The sequence below is a fragment of the Polistes dominula genome, unplaced genomic scaffold (assembly GCF_049000335.1).
Source record: "Polistes dominula isolate Pdom_NZ unplaced genomic scaffold, Pdom_raw_medaka contig_31, whole genome shotgun sequence".
NCBI lineage: Eukaryota > Metazoa > Arthropoda > Insecta > Hymenoptera > Vespidae > Polistes > Polistes dominula.
In genome coordinates, this window is record NW_028300925.1 from 8659437 (window position 1) to 8677644 (window position 18208).

General features: G+C 27.6%; 2 protein-coding genes across 2 annotated transcripts in view; one reads left to right on the plus strand and one right to left on the minus strand.

The window, feature by feature from the left end:
- The window catches only part of LOC107072433 (coiled-coil domain-containing protein AGAP005037), an 85813-nt gene that overhangs the window by 47269 nt on the left and 20336 nt on the right, over window positions 1–18208 (minus strand). Inside the window, exons 4-8 of the mRNA XM_089171118.1 lie at window positions 15452–15870; window positions 13986–14012; window positions 13518–13689; window positions 12727–12937; window positions 11905–12097 (exon numbers count right to left, since the gene is read on the minus strand). Of these exons, the coding sequence (XP_089027244.1) occupies window positions 11905–12097; window positions 12727–12937; window positions 13518–13689; window positions 13986–14012; window positions 15452–15870 (1022 nt within the window). The remainder of the gene's footprint in view (window positions 1–11904; window positions 12098–12726; window positions 12938–13517; window positions 13690–13985; window positions 14013–15451; window positions 15871–18208) is intronic.
- On the plus strand, window positions 580–11894 carry b6 (pentraxin-related protein b6). Its single transcript, XM_015333757.2, has 8 exons — window positions 580–2377; window positions 3570–3884; window positions 4773–4878; window positions 7452–7666; window positions 9671–9770; window positions 10142–10356; window positions 10485–10829; window positions 10930–11894. Exons 2-8 carry the CDS (start codon window positions 3624–3626, stop codon window positions 11305–11307), a joined length of 1620 nt encoding a protein of 539 aa, XP_015189243.2. The 5' UTR covers window positions 580–2377; window positions 3570–3623; the 3' UTR covers window positions 11308–11894.

Below are 18208 nucleotides of genomic sequence, written 5' to 3' on the forward strand. Positions count from 1 at the left end.
TATTCATTTTATGATTTAATATATTCTGAAATTATTTATTTGTCCTACGTAATATGAGTGAATATTAATTATTTCATTATTTTATATTTATTATTTAATGATTCAATAATTTAAAAGTGGATTCAATTGTTTTGCATTTGAACGAATTGTTCATTGTTTAATTAGTTTATAATTTAATAATTCCTGTATGTATAATTTTCATAATTTCATTAATTTATTTAAAGTTTATATACGTGATATTTTAAAATTACTATAATAACATTCATCAATTTTTTGTCTTCGTAAAATTTGTAATAATAACCTTATGTAATTATTCCAATAATATTAATTTAATATGACAGTTATTTTTAAATTACGAAATTAAGTCATATAAAATATTTTGTAACTTAAAATTCTTATAAATTTTTACTAATGTTATAAAGTGGTTATAATACATATATAATTATTTATAAAATATTCAGTAGTATCAAACGATAATAATCATTATTATTATTTACTTATGTATTTAAATTAAATATAGGTTATTATATAATAATATCATCATGTAATTATTATCACCTACTAATTGTAAAGTAGTACTATACAATTATATTATTACTATTATTATTATTATCTTAATATATATTTATAGAATTTCGTATAAAATATTGTTACGTACATATGACAAGAATCAAAAGCGAATGGAGAATGGATATACTAATATTAATGGAGTTTCACGCTCGTTAACGCTTTTACTATACGAGGACAAGATAATCGAGCAAGTGAAAAAAGGGTGGAGGGGATGTAGAAAGGGAAAGGCGTTCATTGAAGTTTCGTCATGTTAATACATCGATGATGTCTCCTTCGATGAACGTTACTTTTTGTATTTCTTTTTATCTTTTTTTCTATTCAGTTTTTTTTTTAAACATATTCCTCGTAATCCACCTAACAAAATAATGTAATTCGATCTATGTTCTAAGCTCAAGTGAAAGTCATAGAAAGGAAAATACTTCATAAATTTTCGAAAATAATTATGCAAGTATTATCTTTCATATTTTTTATTGTTGTTCTTTTTTTCTTCATTTCCTGCATCCGTAATTTTGTAAGATAAAAATATGATAGGATTAGAATATTGTGATAATCATTAATTAATTTTTATGATCTCGTATGATACTTTTTGAGCCACCTTGTACGTTTATCTAAAGTTCAACGTACTCTACAAGATTTTTCATTTTTTCTTCCAAGGTCGAATTAGGCGAACGTTTTGCACTCACAGTTGCATAACACATATAGACCATAGTATTACTTGGTTATGGTAATATACGTAGGTGGTATCCAGATTTTAACAAAAAAAAAAAACTTTCTGAACATATAAATTCGATCTCGATTTGTTAAAATACGAATTAAAGATACGAAAGAGATTAAAGTTATTAACAGCATTTTGTAATTTTCCTTTCTTTTTTCACAATCTGTCCGGGTCTTATTAAACATTTCTATCATTTATTTACAATAATTTTAATAATATTTATGCATGAATGAAAAATAAATATATATACAATAGTATATTAATAAATAACCATAACGTCGTAAAGCATTATTGCCAACGTGAATGAATTGAAAAGCTTCGAACTTAAAAATAAAAATAAAATTAAAACAAAAAAGATACGAATAAAATCGATAAAAAATTGTCGGTTTTTTTTTTATACAAATCTCATAACCTTTTAACCAATCCACGTATATTAAAATTGTAATAATTACTTTAAAAATTATTTTATAATATTATATTATATATTAATATACAACATATACTCAATAATATTGTAGATATTGGATATAAAAATTTGCATACTTCGTAACAACAGAGTCGAGATAAAAAAAGAAAATGAATGCAAAGTGTTTCAGTTTTGACCTTGGAAAAGAATAAATAAGAAAAGAATGCGACCGAGGTTGAAGATTGATCGAATAGTTTATTTGCACTATAATGAGAGAAGAAGAGATTCAAGTGTGAGAAAGTGAGAGAGAGAGAGAGAGAGAGAGAGAGAGAGAAAGAGTAAGAAGGGGTGAAAGGGAAAAAGGAATGGAAGAGGAGGGGAAAGAGGGTGGGGGTTGGGGGGTTGGGAAGGGGTGATCGAGTAAAATGTAAGTGTATCTCGTAAAGTAGGAGAATGAAGCAAAAGGCGAATCACCATCATCGCATGTTGCGTAGGTAGGAGGTGTATATATGCACATATACTTACGTACACCTTTAGAGAGTTTACCAGGTATACATCGAACAGTTCGAGCGGACAGTCACCTTTTTGTTTCGAGACCGAGAGGATCTATCAGCTAAACTCTGGTTTGTTATAGATTCATCGATTTGTTAGATTAATTTAACAAGATTTATTTCCTTTCACTCGGGGTAAGTTTCTTTTTAATCTTATTTTTGTTAATACTTTCTCTTTTTTCTCTTTCTTTTATTCTTTTTTTATTTTTCAATTTTTATCTCATATCTGTCTCATTAATTTTATTTGTAGCGATTCGAGATATTTATTTTTTTGTTTGTTTATTTAATCGTATTCGTCGACATGATTATCTTTTAGGCGTTTTTTTATTTCTTTTTTTCTCTTAATTTTTATCACGTATTCGTCGTATTTCTATTTGTAACTATTCGAGATAGTTCTTTTTTTTTAATAATTATATTTATCGGCAGATTGAATATGTTCTCGAGTGAATTTTTTTTCATTTTTATATCAAATTTAATTTATTTATAAATCATACATATTTGAGATAATTTTATTATTTTTTTTATATAATTAGAATATATGCAATTCATATTACTGATTTAAAAAATTTGTGATATTATGGATAAAGTTTATGGCATTTATATTTATAAATTAATTTCTTATATTCAATCATTTCGAATTATTTTCTAAATAACTATGTTCCATGTATAGTAATTGATATTTAAGAAAAAGAGTTATCGAACTGAAATAATGCGATGTAATATGATCGATTATTGTTGAAGAAAAAGAATCATAAAAAAGATTAATAAGAAAAAAAGTGAAAATATTTGATTAACCACAAAGAAAATGGTGCCGATAAAGTAACCCCGTTACTAAGTTTCACAGGAATATCAAGCACGAATATTACGCAAGGGAATATAACTGGGCGTCCAGTTCACCTCGGTTCTCCTGCAAAACTTCTCTTGCTTCATACTGATTGCATTTAAATTGATTAACTCTCGTATTATCATTTAATTCTACGTTTGAGAAAGTCTAATTATCCTATTTTTGACTAAAAGACAGAGAAAACGAAATAAAACAATACAAAACAAGAAAAGAAAAGAAAGAGAACGAAAGAAAAGAACGATTCACGAGATAAATTTTTTTAATAAATTTTTTTTTTTTGAATGTAATTATAATAAAAAGAAAACCGATTAAATTCTTATTCAATTAATTTCTTTCAAATTTTTCATGTTATAATGTATTATATGTGAAATAAACGAATATTTAAGATGAAGATGATTTAAAGTGTAAAATGCATTCATTTATATCGTAAATAATTATTGTTTTTTTGTCTTTGTTTTTTTTTTTTTTTTAATATAATTGCAGATATTATTTGGAAGATAAGAGGGAGAATAACCGATCGGATTCGGCTCAAAGACTATGAGTCGAACGTTGTTGTTGGTGTGTACGTTGTTGTTGGCTTTGACCAACGCAAATGTAATTTCGACAGCATGGCAACCAGTCCCTTCACCTATTGGACCAAGCATGAGCGTCCTTCGGCAGGAAGCAACACTTTATGGAAACTTACCATCAGTTAATTCTCATTACGATATCGATGGACAACTGATCGATTTATCTCACGAACAAGAACAACAATGTTCTTTGTACAAAATTTCTATGAACCAACAACTTTATTTTGAGGTAAGCTCTTTTTTCTTCATTTTTTATTCATTCATTCGTTTATTTAATTATTTATTTTTATATATCTTTTGATTTACCAAACATATTAGAGTAATTAAAAGTTTGAGATTCTATTTTCTTGTTGTTTCTGTTTATTTTGAAATGTGTTGTACTTTAATAAAGAAATATAAATAAAAACAGAGTACATAAATTTTGTAAATGGTTCTCATAATTAATCTAATTAGGTTCCATTCATATTTATATTTACTTTAAATAGTATTTTTACATAAATTTGCTAGATTTTGCTTCTAATAAGAAGTATAATTTCGGTCGTGTTACATAATTGCTAGTGTTACGTAGTTGGTTGTATTTTTTCTAAATACTGTTACATATTTGTTACTATCAATATTTAAATTAATTTATTTATTAGATATTCAACTAAAAAACTTTTAAAAGTTTCTTTTTTTCTAATAGATTTATTAGTAAACCTTGACCTTTATTTTTTTAATAAGGAAATATATTTCTAGTAATTTTATAAACGTTAATTAAACACATTTCTAATAACATTAATTATACTTTTTATGCACCTATTCAAATTTATTTAAATGATACAAAAGTATATTTTATTTAAATCTTCCACAATTTTTCTAAAGAAAAAAAATCATAGAAATGAATAAATGAAAAATTCAATGATTACTAAATCAGCTGAGGATTGTATAAACAAACAAGTTGCAATTCATGGTTCGGTTGAAATTTTCCTTTCTTTTTTCATAATATCTTGTCTCACCTTTTCTCAACCTAACCTGCTCACACACATACGCGTGTACTTTTTCTCGTTTAAATAACACTTGAATCTTTTATTTTTTTTCTCTTACATTTATTTATTTATTTTTGTCTTTATTTTTGCAGTATATACATTACAAGATCGACTTGCCGAATATGAAAGAGTTTACTCTTTGTATGTGGTCCAAGTTTCACAATCATACCAATGATCATCCTTTGTTTTCTTATGCAGGTGAGAACGTCACTTATGTGTCTTCTTTTTCTTTTTTGTTCTTTTTTCTCACTTTTCTTTTCTTTTCTTTTTTTTTTCTTTTTTTTCTTACTCTTTACTTCCCTTTCACCTTGCATTTCGCTTGATGCGTATAAATTAAGTCAGGGAAAGTCTCTCTTCCGTTCCTCTCTTGTAAATCTTTTTCGATATATATCGAATGTATGATCGATAAAAGTTTTAATTAACGATTCATCAAATATTATTTCGACAATTTTATTTTCCATTTAAATACAATAATCAAATATATTATTTTAGATTTATATTTTATTATGAATATTTATATTTCAATAGTTTTATATAATTTTTATTATTCTAATTATTTATTTATTTATCAAATATTATTTAAAAATTTTTAATATGTTTGTTATTTTATAAATTTGTTAGAAAATTTTCTTTTAATATGGAAGCATATAATTTAGTAGTATCACATGTATGATTAATAATACTTAATAGATACTATTGTATAATTATTATTTATATAATCATTTATTTTATATCTTGATAAAGAAATTTATTGGATATTAATATCAAAATACGAAGTTTATTTGTTTTGACTAACTTTGTTAAAATTTTATTCGAATTTGTAAGAATATATTTTACTATAATGTTAGTTAGTTATAATTATTTATATGAGATTTTAATAAATATAATTAATATTTATTTATTAACAGTAATTAATTAATGTTTCATTTTTATTATTTATTTTCATGATTTATTTTACGCGAACGTTTACGCTTGTAATCGAAATATATCATATATATATATATGATATATGAAATGAATCTGTAGACTTATTACAGGTGAGTTATCAAAATAACGAAAGCCACTTTCCAAAGCGAATTTTAGAAAGGCGCTACTAACATTCAACACTTAATGTTTTAACTCAGACGCTTCGTTTCGTTTCGTTTAAGTTTCGTTTCGCGGTAAAGTCACCTTCGCTTTTCCCATCGTCATCGAATCGTTCACATATTCGATGTAATAATATGTACATCTAATTGTTAGTATATATGTAAAAGTAGATTTTCATGTACCGTTGTATATAGTAAATCATAAAGTTTGATAGGAATGAAAAAATCTTTTAAGTCGTTAAAGAAACTTTCTAGTCATTTATGGTTTCTTATAGATATGGTCTTATATGTTTATATTACATATGATTTATGTTAAATACTCATCCCCCTAAAATTTATATACAATTATTCATATTCCTATAAAAAATATGTTTTTCGATCGAAGAAGAAATTGCGGATTTATTTGAAATTGCAAATAAATGGTTAGGTAATTGAAATGATTTATACAATTTTCTAGCTGATTCGGTGAAAAATTCTAGATTAATACTGTGCGAGATTTATTTTTAGGCTCGTTTAATTTAATGATCTGCAAAAAAAGTATACATAAAAAATTTTGGAAGAGTACTATAAATTGTTAAAATTATTTAAGAATTTTAAGCACACGTGTATTTTACGATTGATATACGTGAATTAATTATACAAAATTCATATCAATGTTAATATAATCCTATAAAAATATTTCATTTCCATTTTATTAAGAAAAATTTTTTATTAAATAAATATATGGAGAAATTTCAAATGATTTATGTGATTTACAAAATAGGCCTAATTTCTACCTAGGCCTAGTTTCTAATTTCCTAATTACTATTTTACGAGATTTTTTTAATGTCGTGTAGTTTGACTTACAGGTTTATAATTTGCAATCGCTGAAAAAGAAAGCAATTAATTTTTTTATATCACCCAAGAATATTTGACTCATCTTATAGGATGTATAAAACGTGATTTCTTCATTTTATTATAGGATTTTATAAATCTAATTGGTAAGGATCGATAAAAATGTTATTATATCGTCATTATATCATTTTGAAAGTTAATGTTTCGTTTCGATTTAGGTCGTTTTATATTATGATCGATGGATCTATCAAATATATATATGAAATAATCTATTTAAAAAAATCTACAAACTTGTTATTACATCATCTCTATCATTTCGTAAAAGAAAGCGTTATGTAACGATTTAATTAATTCCGATGATGTGATCAAAAATGATCTCAAAATACATATCGAAAGATATAAATTAATACGTATTAAATAAAAATTACATTCAACTCGAAATATGCAGTTAATTAATTTATTCTATTTAATTTATTTATTAACTTATTATAGATCAAACTAAAGGTCATTATGTTAAAAAAAGTCATTGATTCAATATAAAAATTGAATCCTAAATAAATATTTCATTTATTAAAGATTAAATTATAGATTTTACAAAATACTTATATCATTTATTTGATTAAAAATGAAATTTCAAATCTATACGTTTTTTACTATAAGTTTATTTTTTACTACTATCAAATTCTAGATCATTTTATATCTACTCGATTAAAAACAAAAATTCCAAATCCAAACATATTATTAAAAATCGAACTATAGATCACCTCACACCTATTTACAAAATACCTATTAAAAATTCTTATTATTTATAATAATAATAATTATTATTATTATTATTATTATTATTTTCAGTTGGTGATCAGCCACGAGGTATTCTATCATGGGTGGCAAACACACCAAGAAGTTCGTATTTCATGATGAATGTGGATGGTCACAACTTGTATAGATTGAATTATCCGTTGAGACTTAACAAATGGTACCACTCTTGTCAGAGTTGGAATGGCCGTACCGGAGAATGGCAGATTTGGGTCAACGACGAGCGTGTAGGTCGTGGGTTCAACAACAGGGTAAGCGAGCATTGTCTTTTATCTGTAAGATAAAGAACCAACCCTCTTTTTTTTCCTCCCTCTTTCTCTCTTTTTCTCTCACACTTTCTCACTTTTCTATTCTTTTTTCTTTCATTTTTTCCATACATAATACCTCACCTTCTTCGAAGTATACTGTAAGAAAACGGAGATTTCTTAAATAAACCTTCCTCTCCTACCACGAACTCTTTTGTTCGAATCACACTACAATTCTTTTCTCTTCATCTTTCTTTTTCTCTTTTTATTTCTTTCTTTATAGTCATCGATTTATTTATGTATATGCGTGTAGTTACGTGTGTTGTTTTAATTACTTGTACGTTTTTATTACGTGTTTTTTGATTTATCTATTGTATAATTTATTGTTTTAATAATTAATATAATAGTTTTAAACAATAGATTAATATATCTTCACAGTTAATAATTATTAATTATTAATGATAAAATATTATTTGTTTTTTAATATCTTTTTTATATATTGACACATTTTGTAATAATCAAGAATAGATAACAGTGTTTGAAATGAATTGGAATATTGGAACACGTTGATTAATCTTGTCATTTAGATTATGTTTCTTTTTTTACCTTGTTGTTAGATCAAATGTCACTGTTACAAAGTATGAATTAGATGACAAAGTAAAAAGGTTCATACTATTTATGCTTTGAGTGATTGGATCGAATGTTATACACGCGCATTATTATTATATAACCCATCATGTAATTTTTACTTATTCATTTGCTTTCGAGGTCGGTGAAAGGCTCTTGAATTTCAAATGATCGTTTTTATTGTCGGTATTATTATTTTTATTGCTTATTGCACTTTGATTGTCTTTTGATGTTCTATTAACGTAAAATTCATTTTTCTTATGGTATAATAAAAAAAAACTTATAGAAATTGATCAACTGTTTTTTACATTTCAAATTATCATTTATATTAACGATTACTATTACTATTATTATTATTATAAAATTAACATAAAAAAAGACAAATTTACAGACGCATTTGAAGATCATATAGTTATCGTTTATGTAATTTTTGGATTATAATTTGTAGAGAAAAAAGTGTATGAACAAAATTTGATTGATAGATAGGAATTGAGAAAGGGAGGAGAAGAGATGAATATTTTTGTTGCTTTTTTGACATTTAAATTCCATAGAGTTATAGAAAGTAGGCGTGTACCTACCGTTAGTGAAAGAAATGGTAATAGATTTCGAGAGGGGAGTAACGATCGCGTGAGGTAGAGTAAATACACATACGGGTATACTATATATATATATATATATATATAAATTAGTACTAGAGACAGTATTACTGTTACAATTACTACTACTACTATAACAAATAGTTAGATAGTAGAGGTTGTTAGGAAGTAGAGGTAGCACACCTGGAAATGATTCTTGACTTATCGTTCGTCAAGTTGCTCGTCGTTCTTGAAAGTCGGTGCACCGTGACGAATGCACTCGAGAGAAAGTGGCCTTTGGAAAATTACAAATTACCAAAGACACATATTGATCTGGGGTCAATGTGAAGGCAAATCGAAACTCCCAACTACTACATTCGTTTAATTTTATTTTGTATTTAATTTTTCTTTTCTTTTTCTTTTTAATTACATTTTTATGTATCACGTTTTAAAAAAGCCTTTAAGATTTTGTACAACTTATCTCTCAAGTCAAACAAGTTTAATATCGTACTTTTAACTTCATTTTTGATTTAAATATTTTTTACCGTAACTTCAATACATATTTCAACTTTCACAATTTTTATCTTTGTTATTATTTTTTGTATTATTAAATTATAATTATTTAAAAGTTCTTTGATGATTATTGTAATTAATTATACATTTTTTTTTTTACAATCGCTATTCAAATGATTTTCAATGAAATTTATCATATTTTCTTGTAATATTCGTATGAATATAAGTTATTTCATTTTAGATCGTACTAATTATGGAATTCGTATTAACGTAGGAATTTGTTTGAACATTTCAGTTAGTCGGTCACGTCATCAAGGGTGGTGGTATTCCAATATCAGGTCAAGAGCAACGCCAATTGGGTGGTGGCTTTTTAGAAGGGGAAGGTTCTCCACCAGGTGAGTTATTCAAAGTATAGAACAATTAATACCGATCGATCTGATATTATTTACCTCCTTCTCTCTCAATTTCAATCTCTAATTAAACGAACTTATTTGTGTATTAGGTTGTTGTGTAATCGATTAATTTTCAAGTCGATATAATAATTAGACATAGTTATTCTAATTTGATATAGTTCTAATTAAGAAAAGAAAATTAGATCAAACTTTCGATCGAATATTTTTAATATAATTTTTATTAATTAATCTTCCGTATAATTATTAGAAAAATTTCTGTTTACTTTTTTTTTACTGAAGCAAAATTATCCAAAAACCCTAATTTATTATTTATCTTAATACATTATGAAAAAATTGTCTGTTACAAATTACAGGATCAGGAGGAATGTTAGGAGAAATAACAATGGTTCAGTTATACAGTGTTGCTTTAACAGCTGGAAAAGCTCACAAAGATCACAAACATCATCATGCTCATCATTACGAACACGACACGACAAATAACACCCCAAGGCCAACGACGAGACAACCAGTTACGGGACCACCCTTGCCACCTAATCCATTCTTAACTGCGGGTCAAATTAATCCTCAAGTACGTCGTGACAATAATTAAATAATATTTGGATTATACAGGATGTTTCGTAAAAAAAGAAATATTTATTCATATGGGACACACCCTGTGTATCTTCATTTATTAACATTTTACTATTTTTAATTTAGGTGAAGATTAATCCAGGTGCACCGTTGCAAATAGTTAGAAACGGAGTGATCGTACGTCATCCAGCATTACCACCCCAAAGAGAATCACCAGCCCAACCTTTTCCCCCAGCCAATCTTGAAAATCTTTCAACAATGCTACCATTTGTCTCGCCATCGCCATCCTTGCCAGTTACTTTGCCACAAGATTCAGCAAGCGTCTATGTTAATATTTTAGGCAGACCTACCATAGCTTATCATGAACTTTTTAAAAGAGAGAAAAACCTATCGAAGAGGGAAAATCATGAGGATAAAATCGATACAACGGTCACGTCATCGTCCACTTCAGTTGACAACAATGATAACAAAGTTTGTTTCAATTTTATCGTTATACGTGAAATTTCGTATAAGTTCATACATACACGTTTTCAACGCATTTTTTTTTTTTTTATTATTTATATATTTTTAGGTGACATTTGTTCCAAGGACCACAGAAGAGGAATCAGAAAAAGAAGGGAAAAAACAATTAACCGAGAAAAAAAAGAGAGGAATATTACAATTATCGGACGGTTTATTGATAGATGACAATTATCCTGTCGCCCAAGGTTTAGACAACAATTATTTATCTGGTTTAGCTAATTTCGATCTTCAATTGGTCAAGCAAGATAATAAAGATGACGAAAGAGAACCAGCCGAAGCTGAAGTTAAAAGGATCATGGATATTTGCGATGGTTGTGCCGAAGAACCTTTTGAGAAAGCCCTCATCATAGGATGGAGATCTGTACCTAAAAAGGTTTACTCTGGAGCCCTTTATTTACCTGCTGTGCAGGTTTGCAAGGCTTTTTAAAAATTGACTTTCATTTCTTAACTGTTTTCTTCGAAAAAAATTCAAAATCTAAACGACAGGGTTTTACGAAGCCTAGAAATATGGCTGATAGATAATCTTATCTCATCTATAACAATAGATAATTATTTTTAAAATGTAAATTATTCAGAAATTCTAATGAATGGATTTTTTGTTTTATTTCGAAGATTACGTCGAAAAATTCCATTCTCTTTTTTTGTTTCATTTTCTTTTAGATAATTTGGAAACACAGTATTACATCGGTTAGATAATTATTATATCATATTTTTGTTATCGTTCTATCATTATTAGGGACGAAAATTTTTGAAACAAATTTCGAATAGGGTTATTCACCACGTAAGTTCATAGTACCTAAGTTTACATTATGAGATGAAATTTTTGATTATCTTTATTGTAAGATAAGAAAAATTTGTCTCTTCGTGTATATACATTAATATCTCGTTGACGTAAAAAAAAAAAAATTAAATATCTGCGACAACGACGTATTTGTAGTTATTATTATTATAATACGTTTAAAATATTATAGAACTGAATATTGCTTAAAAAAAAGAGGAAAAAAAGAAAATTTGTTTTCCTTACCTTGCTCTTGTGAATATGTTGATGTTGATACTCGCTGTCAAATTCAGGCTCACTGAAATAACTTTGATCCTCCCAATGAGGTGGTAATCCTCCACCTCCTGGTATACCCAAAGGTCCTGGCATTCCAGCTACTCCGTCGGCACTTTCAAAAAGTTTTAATACGCTCCTGTCCCTTATATCACGTAGATGTAACCTAAGAATCGAGATCGGAATCAAATGTTATTATTATAGATAGGATCAATAGAAATTTTGTTGCTTTTAAAGTTAAATCCTATTTCTATGGAATATTTGGGATGCTGATTCTAAATTGTAACTATAGTTTCGTTTTATTAAACATAATTTTAAGTATAATATTATATTGCACACATATCAAAGATTAAAAAAGATGAAAAAATTAAAAAGATAATAAAAAATGTATACTTAACGATTAAATTATTTTGTACAATAGTATTTGTATCGTTTTTAATTATTATAATATATAAAATATATAACTAATTATTAAATTATAATTTTATTATAATAGTATATGTACTGTAGAAAAAGATTCTAATTTTTGGTATAGTACCTAATATTTATAATATAACGTGTATAATATATACTATTACATGTAATATTTGTAACAAATCAGTATTTTGTATCATAATTTATAAACTACAGATTATATTATTTTATCGAATCAGTGTGTCAAATATAATCGAGAATAGGTTCAATTATTAAAGCAACAGATTTAAACTTTCTTTTTCTTTTTTAAAGACTATTTTATTTAACATTAATTTAAAGAAAAAGAAAAATAATTAAAACGTAGAAGAATTGGTCTCTCACCTGTGATCCTCTAGTTCATAGAAGACGTTCTTGTTACTATCGTGAATGTAAACCTTGACGTGAGGACTGTCGAGATATTCCATAGTTAACTGTTTAGGAAAGCTTCTGACGAAGAGAGCCTTTACAGTATCTATGCTGGTTATTTCGTTTGGGAGAAGTGCCCTCTTCGTCTCGTTCCTGTACTGTAGGAACACCAGTCCTGGGGAATCGTCAACAGAAACGAATCTTTCTATCAGTGAAAACGTTTTTCAACGTCATCTCATTTAAAACATTTCTAAGCTTCCATTTACGTAGGATTTTCATCTATGTATGTACGTATATATGTTTATATTCATGCACAAAATTACTACACATTTACCAAACAGGTATTTACTTCTCTAAAACAGTTTTTTCTTACTTACAGTACTGTATCACTAAAGAAAAAGTTACTTTAGAAATTCGAGATAAAAAAGTATACTTGAACTTAAAAATTAAAATCAACTAGGAACATCAAAATTAACTAGAATCCGATAAATTTACTGTAAACTTAAAAGCTTAATAAAAACATTGGGTTCGTATTTAAACGCAATATATTATAAACGCAAATAAATAATAATAATCATAAATAATAATAAATTATTTTCGTAAATAGTGAGTAATATAATTAATTTTTAAAAATTAAATTAGATACTTCTGATTTATCTTTATACGTGCATACATAGGCAAATTTATGTATAATAGTAATAATAATAATAATAATAATAATAATAAAAATAATAGATAATAAATTATGCTCGTGGGTCGTGAGTTACCTAATGGTCGTTCCAAAGTTTTGCTAGGAGTTCGGACAACGGGTAGACTACTTCTTTGTTTTCCACCCCTACGAAATCCAGTGCTGGAGGTTTCCACTTCGGACATGATTCCTGGGTCATCGTCGAATAACATGGCTGACGAGGTTGGTGTGTAACCACGGAGCAGAGGCGACTGAAATAAATAACCCCATTAATTATCGCCAATCAAATTTACGAATGTTTATATTTTTATTTTATTCCATTTTGTTTCATCCTGAACTTATTGAACTACGTGACAATAAAGCACAGTGATCAAAAAAGAAACAAGGAATTCACTCATGCAATCGTGCCATGTTTAGATGCTTGTGAATTACAAACGTAAAATAGAACCAAAAATATATGACACAACACGTTTAAGGATCATTTTTAACGCGCGTAAACGAGATTAAATTAAAAAAGAGAAAAGGGGCAGAAAAAAAATAAAATTACCTTTCTCTGGCGAGACTTGGTCCCCATCTGTAGCACAGCAAGGCAGGTACACGGAAACACACATACAAGTAAACCAGTTAGACGTGTAAAAAAACATACGGAATGAACCCAAAATTTTTAAGTAATTTTTAAAATCATTTAAATTTAATATTTTTTTCTTTTTTTAAATTACCTAGAGATCTTTTTGGGTTCACACTGTAGTAGTAAAAAATATTTGCGCAAAACATTCTTTTCTTTTTTCTTTTGAAATTCTTTTTAAAGGCGGAAAGTATAGATAAAAAGAGAAAATAGTTAAAAAATACGCAAAAATGATTATTTACAAAACAGGTTCGAGCATGAAAGGTTAATATTCATTAATAAATAAAAAGAAAAATAATAAGAGGAAGAAAAAGATAATTAGAGTATAATTAGAAAAAAATGCATACTTAAGCGTGCCGTTAATTACGACATTGGCGTGATTGACAAAAATATAAAAAGGAAATTTATTCCCATTTCGACAATTATTCATATTTGTAGTGCAAAAAATTAAAATGAATTTTTGTCTCATTTTCTTTCACTCATTTTACTAGTCGCAATTATCGGTACACGTATAAAAATTCAGATTAAGATTTAAAAAATAGGGTAGATAAACAATAATAATTTATTAATAATACGTACGTTTTATGAATTACGGGGTTCCTTCGAGCTTTACTTAGAGTCTTTTTAAATCGAGAAATATTCACAAGGAAAGACGACAGACTTTGTCTCGTTCGTGACAAAGACGCGAATGAGAACGAATATATATATATGCATATATATATGTGTATGTGTGTGTATGTGTAATTATATATGTGTGTGTATAGTTAATTAACTGCTTCCCTTCGTTAGATTCCTCCTTTCCTTCTTCATACATACATATCATCGTTCAACCTCGTAAAAGCGTCTCACGTCTTTCCTCGATCCGTTATAATATGAGTATATCATTATTTTCCTTTTTTATCCCTCCCTTTTATTTTTTGCTAACCTTTTGCACTATGAGATCACTTGCTACGTTCTAATAATTCACTGAATTCATTCTGATTGAACAGTTAAAAAGTCTGTTCTTGGAAACAGTTAATTAATCGCAATTACTTTAATTAATTGTTTAAAAATGAAAAATGAAAACAAAAGAAACACGTATGTGCATACACTTAAACCTATTTAAGGCAAAACATTTAATTCCAATAATATTATTTTCTGTTTAAAAAACAAGATTAAAAATTTCTATTCAGATTTCAAAATGTATGTTAAATAATACGAATGTTGATGTAGCCTTGATGGAGTTAAGTTGCAAAAGGTTAGAAAAAAATTATATTTATCGTCTCAAAAAAAGAAAAAAGTCGAAGAAGAAGAAGAAATAGAAGATAATATAAAGAAAGGAAAATTTTTGGAAAAAGAATGAAAGTGTATGCGTAATTTATTTACATGTTGCGCGAGCAAAGATTCACCTCGAGATCCATGGTGCCGTATTGGCTATGGGGTGGCGGCAAATGACGGGGATGAAGGGGGTGCAATTGTTGGCCCCCGGCGTTGAACTGTTGATGATGAAGAGACGGTTGATGATCACCACCGAGGGTGTGCCTTCTGGGTTCGTCCCTCGAACGGCTCCCACCTCCTCCACCTGCCCTTCCTCCACCACCTCCAATCTCGTTCCCTCCAACACCACCACCACCACCGATACCACCACTACCAACCACACCAATTCCTGTACCACCACCTCCTCCCCCGCCCAATCCTCCTCCTCCCCCTCCCCCTCCTCCGCCACCACCACCGATGCTACCTCCACCACCTCCCCCGATACTTCGTCTACCCGGTGTGAGAGTAAGCTCGTTCGAGCCAACTTCACTCTCCACCCTGCCGGATCCACCTGGAAAATAAATTCAATTATTTCCTTTAATAAACTTTCATCATTTATTTACATATTCCAGTTATTAGATTAGCTACTGATCAACTATTTCATCCCGATTTTGTTCTTTTTCTTTAAAAAAAAAAAAGGTGAAACATTTTTTTCATAGGTAATTAACAAAACTGTACACTAAACTGTTAAACAAATTATTTGTTATAATAGTCGATAATAAATAATTTATTCGGTAAATATCGTTAATAAGTTCTGATGGTATATAACTTTAATTAAAATACGATAGAAATTATGCAACGACCTCCTGATTCGCAGAGTCATAGATTTTTCTTGAGATTAGTTGTAGTTGAATTATATAAAGGTTGGTCAACAAGTCCCTGCTATTTTTGTCTTATTGTTTAAAAATGAAAAGCTATTAAAATACTATCTTAAAAAAAAGAAAAATTATATTACCCTTAAAAATCAAATCATACAGTAGGTTGGTCAATAAATTCATGAAATTTATTTTTTAAATAAAATATCAAGCATCCTTTTGAATTATTGGTTAACTTAATATATTTTAATTTTTAGGAAAAATTTGACTGTTTTTTATAATATGTTACTTCAATTGCTTGGTATTGAATTTTTTTTTTATTCTTTATAAGAAGACTAGAATACGTTCGCTTAGAAGTTGCTAGAAATAGATTAGGTGTTTGTAAAATCATGCGTAAAGGTTTTTACTTCTCAACGCCAAAAATAGTTTAAGCGTTTCACATACATACTATGTTCTTTTTTAGATTACTATGCAGCTACATCATCAACAATTTTGATTTTCGTAAATTATAAATTCAGTTTATGGTATTATAAGATAACATAAATTAGAATATATAATGTATCGATAGAATTGTGTGTTTGCACGTTATAATTATTAAGAAATTATTAATATATCATTGATATAAATAATGCAAATAATTGTTTTAGCAATTAATAATAATAATAATAATAATAATAATAATAATAATAATAATAACAATAATAAATCGTTATTTATTTATTTAAAAAGAAATTATTCAAATAAATTGTTCAAACTCGTATGATCTAAATTTCAAATAATTACCTCAATATGATTTTATTTCTCTATAATAATTACTATGAATTTAAAAAGGATAAGAGAGATAGAGAGAGAAAGAAAACGTTAAGATGGTGATGGGAGGATAAAAAAGATCATTAAAAATTATTTTCCTTGTTATCCGGCCAGAAGAATAAATAATTATTAAATAGGATGATTATATTTTCCGTGATAAAATCAAACAAATTTGAAATGAGAAATTGTCATAGTTGAAAATTTGTTCAGAATGAAAATAGGTCGGTTGTTTGCCTACTTTGACGACGATGACGACGACGACGAGGATGAGGACGAGGACGAGGACGAGGACGAGGATGACGATGGCGACGTCAACGTGGTCAAAAAGGGGCCATAGAGTTAGCTCGATGCTGAACTAACGAACGAGAGAGAGAGAGAGAGAGGGAAAGATAGGGTGGAGGTGGAAAGAGGAGGAGGAGGAGGAAGAGGAGGATGAGGATGGCAGCTTCTGTTCGGCATGGCGTCGTTGAGTCTATCGTCCAATTAATGACGAGACTCGAATTCTAGTACGCGAGAGAGAACATTGGCCAAAGAGCAACGTATCTCTGGATTGTAGTTTCCTATGCATGCTTCGCGGATTTCAAGTAGCATGATCTAGTCACTAGAACACTAACGTCGGATACTTCTAACGTTGAATATCACATTAATTGAATTTTATAATATTTGTAATATTATTTCCTTTTTATTAATTATATTATATTATATTTTCATTGAATTATATGATATTGAGTTAGGTTATTTTAATTATTATTAATGTTCGATATTTCTAGTGTTAGATGTGATAGGTAATATTTGTAATATTAGATTTCTATTAATTATATTATTTGACAACATTTTTTTGTTTTTTGATTATGGTATTAAGTTTAATTATTGTTATTACTACTGATGTTTAATATTTCTAACTTTAGTTGTGACATTAATTCGATGTTAAATTTTGTGTAATATTATTTTTGAAACTTTCTTTAGTTCCATTGGTTTATGTGGTATTTAGTTTAGTTATTGTAATTAGTATTGATTGTTGATAATTCGGATTTATAGTATCCGTTATTAACATTTTAAAGAAAATGTTTTTATCTTGTTCAAATTTTTTTAAAATTATTATTCTTTATATTTTTTTATTCAAGCAGTTATTTACATTGAATTTGATCATTATAATTAGTATTCAGTATTAAACATTTTTATTTTGATACTTAATGTTCGTCATTTTAATAGTAAAGAAAAAAT

Excerpts from the sequence above, each read along its gene's own strand:
- b6 (XM_015333757.2), top strand. The coding sequence starts at position 3,624 with ATGAGTCGAACGTTGTTGTTGGTGTGTACGTTGTTGTTGGCTTTGACC. Across the intron at positions 4,879-7,451 it reads TCCTTTGTTTTCTTATGCAG|TTGGTGATCAGCCACGAGGT; the intron begins GTGAGAACGTCA and ends TATTATTTTCAG. Across the intron at positions 9,771-10,141 it reads AGGGGAAGGTTCTCCACCAG|GATCAGGAGGAATGTTAGGA; the intron begins GTGAGTTATTCA and ends TACAAATTACAG.